The sequence below is a fragment of the Peromyscus californicus genome, unplaced genomic scaffold (genome assembly GCF_007827085.1).
Source record: "Peromyscus californicus insignis strain IS unplaced genomic scaffold, ASM782708v3 Scaffold_14__1_contigs__length_90479793_seg_2, whole genome shotgun sequence".
NCBI classification, from domain to species: Eukaryota; Metazoa; Chordata; class Mammalia; order Rodentia; family Cricetidae; genus Peromyscus; species Peromyscus californicus.
In genome coordinates, this window is record NW_026294436.1 from 35346999 (window position 1) to 35361306 (window position 14308).

A 14308-nucleotide genomic window follows, 5' to 3' on the forward strand; every position below is an offset into this window, starting at 1 on the left:
TCTAGGAGGAGGGAAAATGAGAGGAAAGGGTGGGAAGAGAGAGAGAATTATAAAAGAAAATTAAGAAGTAACCAAAGGAAAGAAAACAAATGAAAAAGAAATAAATCTCAGGAGAATTTTAAGGAGAGAATGGCCAGCAGAGCTGGGGAGGGGAACAGCCAGAGTTCCGTTAAGTTTAGCACAAGACATATACTGTTGAGAAGTGTTACTGTGAAGGAAGGGACAAATGCAGTATTGGGGGAATAAAAAGGAAGAAACCATTACAAGAGCTATAATATATTAATTTCTAATCCAGGCAGGGAAAGAAAGGCTAACTAGGGAAGACTGAACAAGACAACAGTACTTCAATAAGTAAACATAGGCTACAGGTTATTCATCAATACTCACAAAGTCTGTCTCCTGTCCATTGAAACCTTACTGAATTCCATGTGCTGAATTCAGCCAGGAAATCTCTCCTTTGTTTTTTGTTTGTTTGTCTTGTTTTTTGATTTTTGTTGTTGCTTTGGTTTAGTTTGTTTTTTAATCAAAAGAGAGACTGTATGTTTTCAGTGAAATACAGAAAATCACAATGAATAAAATTTGAATTAGTCAACTCTTCACTAAAGATTAGCCAGCCATAGAAGAATTTGTTTAGCATTTCTAGCTAAGTAAAAGTTTATAGAATTGTTGGCCTTGGAGATGCATTCCCACATACAGTCCTAAACTCAGAAATTCATTTATCCTTTGTCTACAAAGTCACATGCAACTATGCTCATTGATAAATGTGAAACGCTAATACATTTTTTTGTTCCATGAATTTTGGTGTTGTTACAGATATTTTGGTTATCTTTTTTCCTAAATCCACTTTTTTCTGAAGATTTACAGCAACCAAAAGACATGAGTTTGTTTTATAATGCACCATAGCCTAGTGTAGAACATTATGTTCATGCATATAACACGAATTCAAAGAACAGTTTAAAGTTTCAGCAATATAAACACATATGTGTGCACAGACACATACAGAACACACACACACACACACACACACACACACACACACACACACACAAATACATGGAACACATCAGCTTCCCTCCCAGAAAGAATACACCACTTACTATAATGTGCTGATAAGGATCTATGAATGACATTTTGGCCCCAGCTGCAGAGATTCTCACACCTCCTAGGTCTTCTTTAGTACTCTAGTTTCTTTAAAGCCTGTAAAACAAACAGTCATCATCGTTAAGTTTCATTCTGGACTCAGTCCCAAGATTTAAATGATGGTGACTAGATACAATTGGAAATGAAAGTATACCAGAGTAGATCAGGGGGACTGAGCTCTCTGTATATGTGACTAAAAATACACACACATCTTGTAGGAGAATGCTAAGCATATCTTGATACTACTTTTTAACTTCCATATTTATTTGTTCAAAAATTATTTTTTTCAAAAGTTTTATTGTTGCTGCTGTTTTGGTTTGTTTCTGTTTGTTAAGTATATGATGAGCCATTTATTGAATTTCAGAAAATTAAAATTATTTTGGGGGGACTGGAAAGATGACTGAGCACTTAACAGCACTGTAGTGCTCTTGCAGAGGACGTGAGTCTACTTCCCAGGACCCACACAAGGCATCTCACAACCACCAGTTGTAGCTCCAACTACAAAACATATGATGCCCTCTTCCGACCTTCACAGTTGTATACACTCACTATCACAAACACACACTCACACACTTATATGCATAACTGAAAAGAATAAAGTTCTTTCAAGAAATATCATGTCATATATAATTAAATAGTACATGTTCTTTACTTTTTCAGTTGGCCAGAATTGCATAAATTCACAGTAGGAAAACAACAGCTTTTTTACTTTAGGTGTTGACTTGCAATTTTAAAAATGCATTCGTGTTGAACGTGAACTTTGGTAATGGAATTTGAATTTTTTTTTCACTTCTAAGCCCCCAGTTTACGTGAAAACAGTTAAGTGAAAATATTTTATTTTATTTTATTTGAAGTATGGTTTCTCTATGTAGCCCTGGCTGTCCTGAAATTTGCTCTGTAGATCAGGCTGGTCTCAAACTCAAAGATTCACCTTCCAAATGCTGGGATTAAAGGCATGTGACACCATGAAAATATTTTAATAGAAAAAAAAGTACTCTCTGTATTTTTTCCATAATTCATTCATATTAAATTAAGATAAAAAATTATTCAATAAAGGAGATATGCAGTCTGCTGAAGAAAAAAGTCATCAATGCTCTTACACAGCTGTGACATCCTGCAAGCAAGATGTGTCCCTTGGTTTAATAGCGGCATGACTGCTATAAGGGTACTCAACTGCTTTCTTCCGATTGGTTCAAGACCTGCTCTACAGGAGGGAATTTAGAACTGGTACTGTCAAGCTGACCGAAACTCCATGGTAGGGGAAGTCGTAGGTCCTAGGAGGGTGCCTACTCCTGCTGTTTTGCTAAACAGGCAGATAAAACCAACTTCTAAATAAAACTACATATTAGTACTGATCTCAAGCTGTGGCTGACAAGCTTCTTTTTGTAGCAGGCAGCATTCTTAATTGGGCAAAGAGTTGAGAAGAGCTGACTGTTAAATTCTTAGGCCTAAATGGGTCATCTATATCATCCCTTGACGCTAAGGCTCAAGGAACATTGTGGAAAAGGTAACAGAAAGAATATAAGAGTGAAGGTTGGGAAACAATATGTGAAACACTGTCTTGAACATGACAGAGCTCTTAAACTTAGACACTCACAGCAGCAGTGGCTGCTTGCCAATACCAAGCTCATTAATATTTCATCATGGATGGAAAGGGGCTCATAAGATCTGAACTCAATATATAGTTGGGCATGAACTTGAATTCTTGGTTCTTCTATCTCCACCTCCCTAGGGCTAGGATTAAAACAGTGTAGCACCATCCCAACTTAAACATAACTATATTTATTTTTTTTAGTCATGCAGTTTTTACATTTATTTATTTGCACATGTGAGAGACTGTACCCGTGTGTGTGTGTGTGTGTGTGTGTGTGTGTGTGTGTGTGTGTGTGTGTGTGTAAATGTACCATAGCATGCATGTAGAGATCAGAGGGTGACTCATAGGAATGTGGGTTCCAGGGACCTAATTCATGTTGCCAGGCTTGGAGTCAAGGACATTAACCTACCAAACCATATCACTGGCCCTGCGAATCATACATGTCTATCAGGCTGAAGATGGATACGGTGTTTTAAATCAACTTTAGTCAAAGTGAAGCCAAGCTATCGTTCCGATTTTCTTTCAATAACCCAATATAAAATTGTTGTGGGATTTTGTGTGTATGCGTGTTCATTTTGTTTTACATTTGCCCTACTTTAAACTTAAAAGTTTGCTAGGCATGGCAGAACACACATTTCTAGCACTCAGAGGTAGAGGCAAGAGCATCAGGCGTTCAAGTCCAATCTAGGCTTCATGAGATTTTGTCTCAACTTTCTCTCCCCACAAAAAGAAAAATTTGATCATAAATGATCCTATCATCAAGTACCTCTGTGTTACAGTTTGGGTATTTGGATCTACCAAAAACCATTTTGACATTTAGTTTCCAAAGGCCAGACATAGTAGAACATGCCTATAATCCCAACACTTGGGAGGTAGATATGGTAAAATCAAGAATTCCAGGTCATCTGCTATATGGAGTTTGGAGTCATCCTGGGCTATATGAAACCCTGTATTTAAATTTTTAAAAAGAAGATAAATGTAATTGCTAATGTGATGGTTTGAAAGAAAATGGCCCCCAAAGGGAATGGTACTATTAGGAGGTGTGGTCTTGTTGGAGTACGTGTAGCCTTGTTGGAGAAAGTGTGTCACTGTGGGGTTGGACTTCGAGGTTTCCTTTGCTTAAGCTACACCCAGTGTCTCAGACCACTTCCTGTAGCCTGCTGATCTAGATGTAGGCATCTCAGCTCCTTTTCTAGCACCATGTCTGCCTGCACGCTGTCATGTCCTGCCATGTTGATAATATACTGTACCTCTGAACTGTAAGCCAGCCCCAATTAAATGTTGCCCTTTATAAGAGTTGCCACTGTCATGGTGTCCCTTCACAGCAAATTTCCTTAGTTAGGAAATCCTAACTAAGACAGCTAATGTCAGAATGTTAGGCTTCTGCCTCAGCTCCTCCCTCTGGGTTCCTGCCTTGAATTCCTGCCCAGGCTTCCCTAACTGATGAGCTGTAACATGGACTTGGAAGCCAAAGAAACTGTTTTCTCCTCTGGTTGCTTTTGCCCACAGTCTTTATCATAGCAATAATAAAGGAAACTAAGACAGTGGTACTCACAGTCGACCTAAGCATTAAAGGGGATAAGCTGCATGTAAACTGCACCTCTATCTCATTCTGCTAGTCAATGTTGATTCATGCTTCTCTGTTTTCCTCTTAAGACTTTTCTTAATAATCTACATATTGCAAACATACCATCAGGATTATTTCTTTGTTGTGCTATGCTCTGTCTCTGCCTTGCCTCTAAGTATTCTTGACCCAGCATTTTAAATTGAACAAATTACAGCACTAAAAGACATAGGCAAAATTATACACTCTGGGATAATTTGTGACTCTTGTATTTATGTGATAGCTGTGCATTTCTTGTGTTACAAATTCATTAGTTGACAGAATCCTGTTTAGCATTTACAATTACCAGGATTTTGAAAGCTATTGCTATTTTATCTTATTTAAAGTGGCCAATAGTAGCACCCAGGTATAGTAATATATACTTGTAATAATAGCACCCAAAATGCTGAGGCAGTACAATCTGCAATTCAAGGTCAACCTGTGCTACACAGTGAATTTCAGGACAGTCTGGGCAACTTAGCCAAATTAAAAAAAAAAAAAAAAAAAAAAAAAAGTAAAAGTAAATCAAAGCCGACAGGGACTGGTAAGATGGTTTAGTAGTTAAAAGGTCTCTGGTCCTCTGTTCTTGCAATTCCAAGCAGCACATAGTGTGTCTCATAACCACCTGTAAATATGGCTCAAGGGGCTCCAACACTGTCTTCTGGACTTTTCAAGCACCGGTACTTAAATGTGAACATACTTCCATTCAAACAAAAACACATACACATAGTTAAAATTTAAAGTAAGACCCAAACAAATAAAATAAAATAAAACATGATCAACATAGTTGACCTGCCATTATAACTGATATTTCTGCATTGATATTTCTGTATGTTCGAGGTATGCTTACATAAAGAAGAGGAATATCTCCTTATATATAAGACATTGTGAAATATAGAGAAATTGAACTAGTTCCTAACTAGAGGCTTCACACCTACTGAGTAGCATTAAGGGTACTGGAAAACACTTTGCACATTACCAGAGGAAAAAAGTAATCATCACTCAGCTATAAACTGTAGTAGAATATTATTTTAAGGTGTGTTACTTTTATTTATGTTGCATTTCTTTAACTCTGTGAAGCTGTGTTACTGTGTCTGTGTAAAACACCTGTTGGTCTAATAAAGAACTGGCCAATAGCAAGGCAGGAGAAAGGATAGGTGGGTCTGGCAAGCAGAGAGAATGCATAGAAGGAGAAAACTTAGGAGAGATCTAAGATCTAGGAGCCAGAGAAGGAGGAGGACTCCAGGGGCCAACCACCCAGCTACATAGCAAGCCACGGAGTAAGAGTAAGATTTACAGAAGTAAGAGAACGGGAAAAGCCCAGAGGCAAAAGGAAGATGGGGTAAGTTAAGTTAAGGAAAGCTGACTAAAAACTAAGCCAAGCTAAGGCCGGGCATTCATAATTATAATTAAGTATAAGACTCCATGTGTGATTTATTTGGGAATTGGGTGGCAGGAGCCTGCAAAAAAGACTTAAAAAAAAAAAACCCAACAACAATAAACCCTGCAACCTCAAACAGTGACCTTCCTGCAAGATATACTGGTCCAACAGTGGCACAAATGTTACAGAAGTAACCAACTACTGTTTTTAATTGGATTTGAGACCTATTCTCTAAGATGGAGCCCATACCTGACACTGCAAAAGTGGAAAAGAACCTGAGACTAAGTAAGTCATAGGCCCAAAAGGTAAACTTCATACTATGATTCTGCTAAACGAACATAGCAATAAAATGACTCCTAATGACACATTACTATACCCATAGATGAGTGCATCACTCAACCCTCATCAGAGAAGCTTCTTCTTGTAAAAGATGGTAATTAGCACAAGGACTCACAACTGGACTATGTCCAGAGAGCGAGAGACTTTGGGGCACTCAGCCCTCAATGGGATGTCTTCATCAAATACTCAAGGCTCAAAGATCTATGGAAAAGGAAGGGGAACAATTGGAGGAGCCAATGGTGGTAGATGACTAAGGAAACAGTGTCTTCCAGATACAACAAGGCTAATACACTTATGAACCCACAGAGACTGTGACAATGTACACAACACCTGCACAGGTACAAACAAGACAAAATCCCAGCACTGAGAAGGAGAAGTAGATACAGAGTTCTAAACCTAACCAGGAAGCTATTTGCGATTGATACCTTCTGGGAAAGGGAAAATTCATTTTCTCCAATAGAATGTCAGCTACCCTCCAGGGCAGGCAACATGCCCAGGAATAGTTGGCTAATACAAGAGAGACTCTATGTTTTAATGTGCTTTTTGTTTTGTTTTGTTTGGATACGTTTTGTCTCACTGGGGTTTTTGTTATTATAGTGGACAGGATCCATATTGGAATCATGAAAGCAAAGAGGGTTATGACTGGTATTCCCACCAAAATTGTTCATTTTAAAAACTTTAGGTGGGCTGTGAAGAAGTTCAGTGGTAGAATGTTTGCCTAGCATGTGTGTGGCCAGAGGACTTCTATAGTGACTTCCATTCATAAATTGCAGCTTTAGAAAAATGCGAGCATTTCTCTGTGGACACCTGTTCATTCATGCAACAGCTGTATCATTGGTACAAGCTTCTGCTAGGCACTAGGACACAGTGAACAAGACAGAGCTCATACCTCCCAGAAACCTAGGAATTGTAAAGATAGCAAGGAATGTAGTTCTGTGTGACACCTAATGTTTCTATGTTACTGAAATCAGTGTCACTTCCTAGGATTGGCGTCTTTTGTTGGAAAGACATGCAACACTACATTCTTTGCTACTGCCACAATCTCTACATTCTTGGCTTGACCAGGAAATGAGTCTTTCATACTTACTTACTGCAAGCTAAAACAGGAAACCCTTTTTCTGCCATACTATAACATACATGTGTACATGGATATATAAAAATGTACATGGAAGCAGTCTTAACGTGATACTTTCACTAAGAACAAAGCACACTATTTGTATTGCCCCATTTGACTAAGTGCTAAGAGCAGCCCACCAAATTGATTCCATGACTCAACACAGTTAGACAAACACTGATCTAAAAGACTTCAAGATTAAGTTTTCATCTACTTCCTCATTCTATCCCATCTCTATCCTCTTTTCTATTCCTAACTAGATATAGGTTTTCTTTACTTTCTTCAAATGTAGGCTGCTCTCTTGGATGCAAAGCTCTAACCTACCTCTTTCCTGCATCCACTTATTTAACCAATATTCAAGTAGAACATTCAGCTACTGTCTATCAATCATATTCCAAAGTCCTAGAGGCAAAACTATGGAGCTAGCAAGTCATCTCTGTAGGGACTTCTATTCTACAGAGCAATCAGAAAATAAACGATACAAGAGGAAAAAGCAAGAGTCTCCCAAAGCTAGGCTCTGGAAAGGGGCTGGCCACAAAGGGCAAAGGAGTAGGCTTAGAATACCATGTTCTCAGCAGGCATGTAGAGGAAGTGAGAGGAGTCCTGTGTCTGGTAAGTAAAAACCAAAGCAAAAGTGGTTGATGGTGAGGTTAGAAAGCAAGCAGGGCCACATCCTGAAGGCCTCTGTTTTACAGCACTTTTGCACCAGGTAAACTAGACCCAAGCTTCAGAGCTCAGCTTCAAGGTCACTGCCATGGGGAAACTTTCTGTGACCTTCAGAGCATGTTTGATTTTGTTTGTATTTTAGACTTCGTCAAGCCTTTCATTCCCCTTCCAACGTGTCTGCTTCACTCCAGGAACTAAAGACAGACGTATAAAGTCAGTGACCATGTATACCTTGTCTGCGCAGCTGTTCTGTGTGCGAGCATGGTGCCTACAACACAGCAGGTTGAAGATAAAGATGTGTTTAATGGCCAGATATGTGATGGACAGAACTAGGACCAAGGCCAAGTGTATTCATGAAGGAAGTTCTCACAATAACACTGTTTTCAGTGTTCCTCTTGTTCATCCCTAACTATATTTAAACAGCAAAAGACACTATAAATGAGTCTCTACTTTAAAAAATAAAGAGAGGAACAAGTGAAATTCCACGTGAAGTGAGATGGCTACTCATTTTGAGGAAATCTGTTGCTGGGGTCAAAAGCCTGGTGTCAGCAATTTTATTTCCTCTTTTCATATCCAGTAACTCCATTCTTAACTACCGTGTTCACCATCCAAATATCAGCCAAAACCACATCCTCCAGCCAGACCTGGACAGAGACTTTCCTGGTACTCATGTCAAAGGCAGGAAATGTGTTCAAGATAGTTAACAGGTTAATTACACAACTAATACTCTTTCTTAAATTTTTCTACTAGTCTTTGGTAAGTTCACACATGTATACAACATGCTTAGCTCCAACTAATATTACTAAATCATCCCCTATCTCCCTTTGTCCCCTCCTCTCTCAAACTACAAGGTTAAGAACTATAAGATAACTAGATATTAGGCAAACATGACTCATAGCATTAATCCTTTAGTCCTAGAACAACTTCCTCTTTTCTTTCCTCCTTTAATTCCATCCAGGTCTAAACTTTTTCCTGCCCTAATGAAACTTCAGGCTGCCTTAGGAGATTTCTGTTAACTTTTGCAATAAACAAAAATGAACTCATAGATTGAGATGCCAGGTCCATTTACAATAGAAACCAGAGCCTATTGCAGGAAGGGAAAAGTGTGCTCACTGACTTCTTCACTCCTCCCTGATCTAATATTTCTGCTCTATTTTTATTTCTTTTGCTGTGGTAAAGCACCCGTACACAAAGAAACTTAGAGGAGGCCAGGCTTTATTCAGCTTACAGTCATAGGCTCCAGCCCATCATTGAGGGGCGGTCAAAGTGGGAAATCAAATAGTCACATCACATCCAGAGTCCAATCCCCAGAGCCACATAAACTGGTGATGCACATCTGTATCCCAGTACTAGAGAGACAAAAGCAGGAGATCAGCGGTCCAAGGCTATCTTCAGCTACATGAGTAAGAAGTCAGTTTGTGCTACATAGGACCCTGACTCAAAATCAAAACATTATAAAACAACAACAACAAAAAAAATCAACCAATCAACCAACCAACCAAACAAATAAAAAAAAGTGTGTAATATATAGAGTACAGCAATAATTCATTTTTAGTTTTTTTTTTTTTAATCTCAACAAAAATACTTTAGGGTCTTGGTCAAAGCTTCCACTTTGAGGGCTGAGTATCGAGCTAGACCAACTTCTAGAAGAGCAGAGAAAATAATTTGAAAAGTTCTTGCTGTAGAAACATTGACAAGACAGAAATGTCACAAGCAATCACTTAACAACCCTAAAACTAATGAAAAAACTTAGGACAAATGAACAGCATTTTTCCAATATACCAAGAACCAGGAACAATGGAGGTCTATGACATTTTAGGAAGGCCTTGCTCCTACCCACCCCAGTTCCTCAGCATGAAGTTCTAACTAGGAAAGCAGGGCAGCCTTGAGAATGCACAGCTCTGCTGCCTTGCTGGTCGGGGCTGGACAGAACATGGAAAATTCCACAGCCCAGAAGTTGTCAGAGAAACCAAAGATCACAGAAACAAATACCAGATAAGTCTCATACTAACATGGGATCCACACTATCTGGGACAAGACAATAGATCATCCAGAAAATTAAAAATAACAAACAGAGCCATGTGTGAGGCTCCAGCTACAACCCCCAACACAACAGAGGGAGAGAGGTTGGCTGAGAGAGACCGTGGTAAGGTCCAGATGATTCCTGGTGTGCTGAAAGAGTGTGAGCAAGGCTATGCCATGTGAGGGTCCTAGGTAGAGAAGGAAAAGCAGGCAGGAACTTAGAAACTCCCTGAACTTAGAAAGCATTCTTCAAGTCACATGCAAGTCAGATATAGCAGAGACATCCTCATTTAAGACGCTTAAGTAAATCTTTGCCAAAAACTGGCTGACAACTAAGCCTTGCTAACCCAGAAAGAACCCTGGGAAAACAACACAGAAAGTAAAAGCAAGAATGGGGGTGGGGGAGTAACCTGAGTAAACATGCTTGAGGCAGAGCGTGATAGAGTACATCTGTGAATAAGTTGAGGGGTCTAAAACAAAGCAACAGTAGCATTAACTTACCCATAGGAAATATCAGAATCAAGACACCATAACATACAATTTACACCTTGATATACAATCTAGAATTATTTTCAAAATTAATCATAAGAGGGCCAGGGAAAGAGGGCTCATCTGGTAAAGGTGACTACCACCAAGTTTGAGGACTTGAGTTCAACCTGTAGGCTCCACATAGTGGAAGGAGGAACCTACTCCTACACACTGTCCTCTGACATCCTCTGCACAAGCTCCTTGGAAAACACAGACATAAATACACTAAACAAATAAACAAAATAAAAATTACAAGATTTTGAAAACAAATAAATAAATAACGAAAAAGGACACAAAACCAGTGTGAATCCTACCATAAACAAAGTTCCAGAAGAGAAAGAGAAGAAAAAAAATGGCAACAAATATTGGCTGAAATTTCCCTGGTTTTGATTTAAAAGCATATCAATAATAAAGCTCAGTTCCTCCAAGTGGGATAAATACCAAGAAGACTGATGCCTAGACACATAGCCAAACTGTTGAAATCCAAAAAGTATAAAGAATAAATTTAAGAGCAAGAAAATAACAGCTGCTCATGCATGAGATAATGGAAGATCAACAGGTAGACTCTCATCAGAACCCACAGCAGCATCCTGAGGGCAGCGGGACCACATATTCAAAGTACTGAAAGAATCAAACTACACATTGAGCATACTGTAGCCACCAAACTCTCTTTTAGAAATAAGAACAAATACAGATATTAGCACAGCAATTAACACAGGAAGAATTTGCAGAGCTAAAATAAAAAATAAAAAAAAAGAAAAATAAATTAGTAAAAGATGCAGAACCTAAACCTAAAACGATATATGTGTGTGGTGTGTGTGTATTGGTTTGTATTTCTGAAAGTGTGTCTGTGTGTCTGTGTTCATAGGTGTGTTTAGTGTCAAGAAACTAGAACGTTTATCAGGAAAAGGGAAGGAAAAGACCCTAAGGGAGATGAGAAACAAAGAGGGTGATGGAATACATACAAGAGGAAAGCAAAAGGGAGCGTTTGCTGATGGAGAAAAGAGAACCAGCTGGGAGGGAATGGTGGGAAGGGGAATAATGGGACCAAAGTATACCGACTCATAAATGAAGATGTCGCGATGAAACCCATTAGTGAGCATGCCAACTTTAAAATAACTGTGAGATGTTAAAGGACAGGAACTACAGCTTTAGTATGAGGACACTAACATGCATGAGGCCTTGGTGTCAGAACAAGGAGGGAGGGAGGAAAGGAGAGAGGGAGGGAGGAAAGAAGAGAGGGAGGGAGGAAAAGAGAGGGAGGGAGGAAAGGAGGGAGGGAAGAAGAGAGGGAGGGAGAGGAGGAGAGAGGGAGGAAGGGAGGGAGGGAGGGGAGGAGAGAGGGAGGAAGGGAGGGGAGGAGAGAGGGAGGGAGGGAGGGAGGGAAGAAACCTGGGAAGACAGGAAATAGCAAAGAAAGTTCTTCAGGTTAAAAATAATTGACAGTTGACAATAACTCAAATCCACACAAAGAAACAGAGAACACCAATAAAGTTAAAACTTTAAAAAAATAAATAAATAAATTTTCTTCTCTTTATCTTTATGCCATAAAATGATAAAATTACACTGAGCTCATTTAAAGAGGCTATGTGTGTTTGCGTGCGTGTAGATTTCTTTTGTATACATGAAAATTATATCACAGAGAGGGAAACGATAAATGTAGCTATATTGGAGCAGGGGGGAAAAAACCAGATGGTCTAAATTCATAGGAATAAATGAAGAATACCAGCCTCGGTAAAATGTAGATTCATACCAAATAGTCTATAAATATAATGTTTAGTTTTATCTCTGCATTTTATAAAAGGCGTGAGGTTTATAGAAACGTATTACAATGAGATAGCACTGGATTTATAACACAGGAAGATAAGACACACTGGAAAGCAATAGCACAAATAAGTGAAGAAGAATTGCAGCTACATGCAAAGACTACAGATTGTTATTAATTATATGAAGAAGACTGTAATAAACTAATACATATAGCTTAATTCCTAGAACAACCAACAAACTCACTCAAATACCATTGAAATATTAACAAAACAATTTAAATGAGTTGCCAGACCTCCCCCCCCCCCCAAAAAAAAAAAAGAATCACCAGAAAAACAGCTACAGAGTGCAGGGAGCAGAAGAATAGAAATAAGTAAATATGAAATGAGATGTAGATAAATAGAAACCACAATGGCAGATGAAAATCCAATCCTATCTCTATTAACAATTAATGTGAGACTAGATGAGGTGTCACATATCTGTAATCCCAGCACGTGGTAGGAGGAGTCAGTAGACTTACAGGTTCGAGGTCAGCTTGGTCAGAAAGAACCCCGAGAGCTGTTGTATCTGCTGTTGCCCGCCAGAACTAAATCATAAGACCCTGTTGCTTAAGGCACCGCATAGTTGGATACAAGACTGAGAGCACTCAAGCTGAAACTGGGCTGGAAGCTTCTTCCTCCCAGCTAGTTAGTTTTCATAGCTTTAAAAGGTGTCGTGCAGGGTCTTGGGCTGGTGGGAAAGAATTATCATCAACAGTCTCACTCGGTTATGAACACTGCATGCTGTATTATCAACCTGTAAGGAAAATTGTGCAATGGTGGCATGACTCCTATGGGGTAACCAATTACTTCCTAATTGGATTTGAGGTCTGCTCCATAGGAAAGAATTCATGTCTGGTACTGTAAACATGATCAAAAGCCAGTGGCTGGTGAGGTACAGGTCTTGCTGGGGATGACACCATGGTTGGTTTGGTTTAAGAAATTGACATGATGGTTTGTCAAATTGCCTTTACCAATATTTATGTTTATGTTTATATGCTGGTGTCAGCTTTGATCAAGCAGCTTCCTTTTCCAATGAGTAGAGGTTACTGTACAGATTCACCATTGGTCAAAGTGCTAACTAAGTATAAGGCATCACTGAATGCTCAGTCATCCATGTCACCTTTCCCAAAGGCTCAGAGAACATTGCAGAATGGAGGATAGAAAAAAATGCAAGAGCCAGAAAAAGGGGTAGAGTGTATGGAAGGCTGTCTTTGGGCATGACATCATCATCATCCTCTTGAACTCTTAACATCTGTAATCACCTATACAGGACATGCACAAGATAGGGACAGGCAATATCTTGTCATGGAGTATGCCAGGGTTCATGAGGTCCAGCTCCTCTCTGAGAACCTACAGACACCTAGTGGGTGCTAGAGGAAAGAGACATTTTCTTGAGTGGTGTAGGCACTGGTCAATTGCCCATGCTTCTGTAAATAACTCTTCACCCATGCTCCTATAAGTAACTCTAATGAAATCCATTGGTTCCCAGAAGAAGCCTAAAACAATAAAACATGAAAGTACAAGGGAGTACTCACACTAGTCAAAAAAGAATGGGATCAGAAGAAGGAAGAAAGAACAACAGAAGGTAATGAGGAGTGAATGAAATCAGAACACATTATAAACATGTTTGAAAATGTAGTTGTGAAACATATCATTGTAATGCTAATAAAAATCTAAAAATAAACACATGTGTGAATGAAATAAGTAAAGGGCAACCACACTGTAAGAAACTCTCTCAAAAAACGAAACAGCAAAGTTATGTACATGGATTTGACCTCCAGTCAAAAGTCAATGGCTTTCAGACTAAATAATACTAAGGACTGTAAAAATCTGAATGGAGTCTGTAATACTTTAGTATTATAACATACTTATAATGCTGCATCGATGTCAGTGTCCTGGCTTTGATAATGTGCTTTGGCTATATACAATAGGGGAAACTTAGTCAAAGGCACACAGAACTCTGCATAACATCTTAGGGACTTCTATTTTAATTATGTCTAGTTGATTTTAAAATCCAGTGCATGTTATGGGGGCTGTAGTGATGCATGTCCTTAATCTCAGGACTCGGGAGACAAAGGAAGGTGAATCTGTGAGTTCAAGGTCAGTCAGGGATACA

The 14308-nt window shown here is 39.0% G+C and overlaps 1 protein-coding gene across 2 annotated transcripts in view; it reads right to left on the reverse strand.

The window, feature by feature from the left end:
- The window catches only part of Pla2g4a (phospholipase A2 group IVA), a 272464-nt gene that overhangs the window by 112307 nt on the left and 145849 nt on the right, over window positions 1-14308 (reverse strand). For both annotated transcript variants that reach the window (XM_052737131.1, XM_052737130.1), the window contains one exon: window positions 1098-1197. In XM_052737131.1, coding sequence (XP_052593091.1) covers window positions 1098-1130 — 33 coding nt within the window. In that variant the 5' untranslated portion in view covers window positions 1131-1197. The remainder of the gene's footprint in view (window positions 1-1097; window positions 1198-14308) is intronic.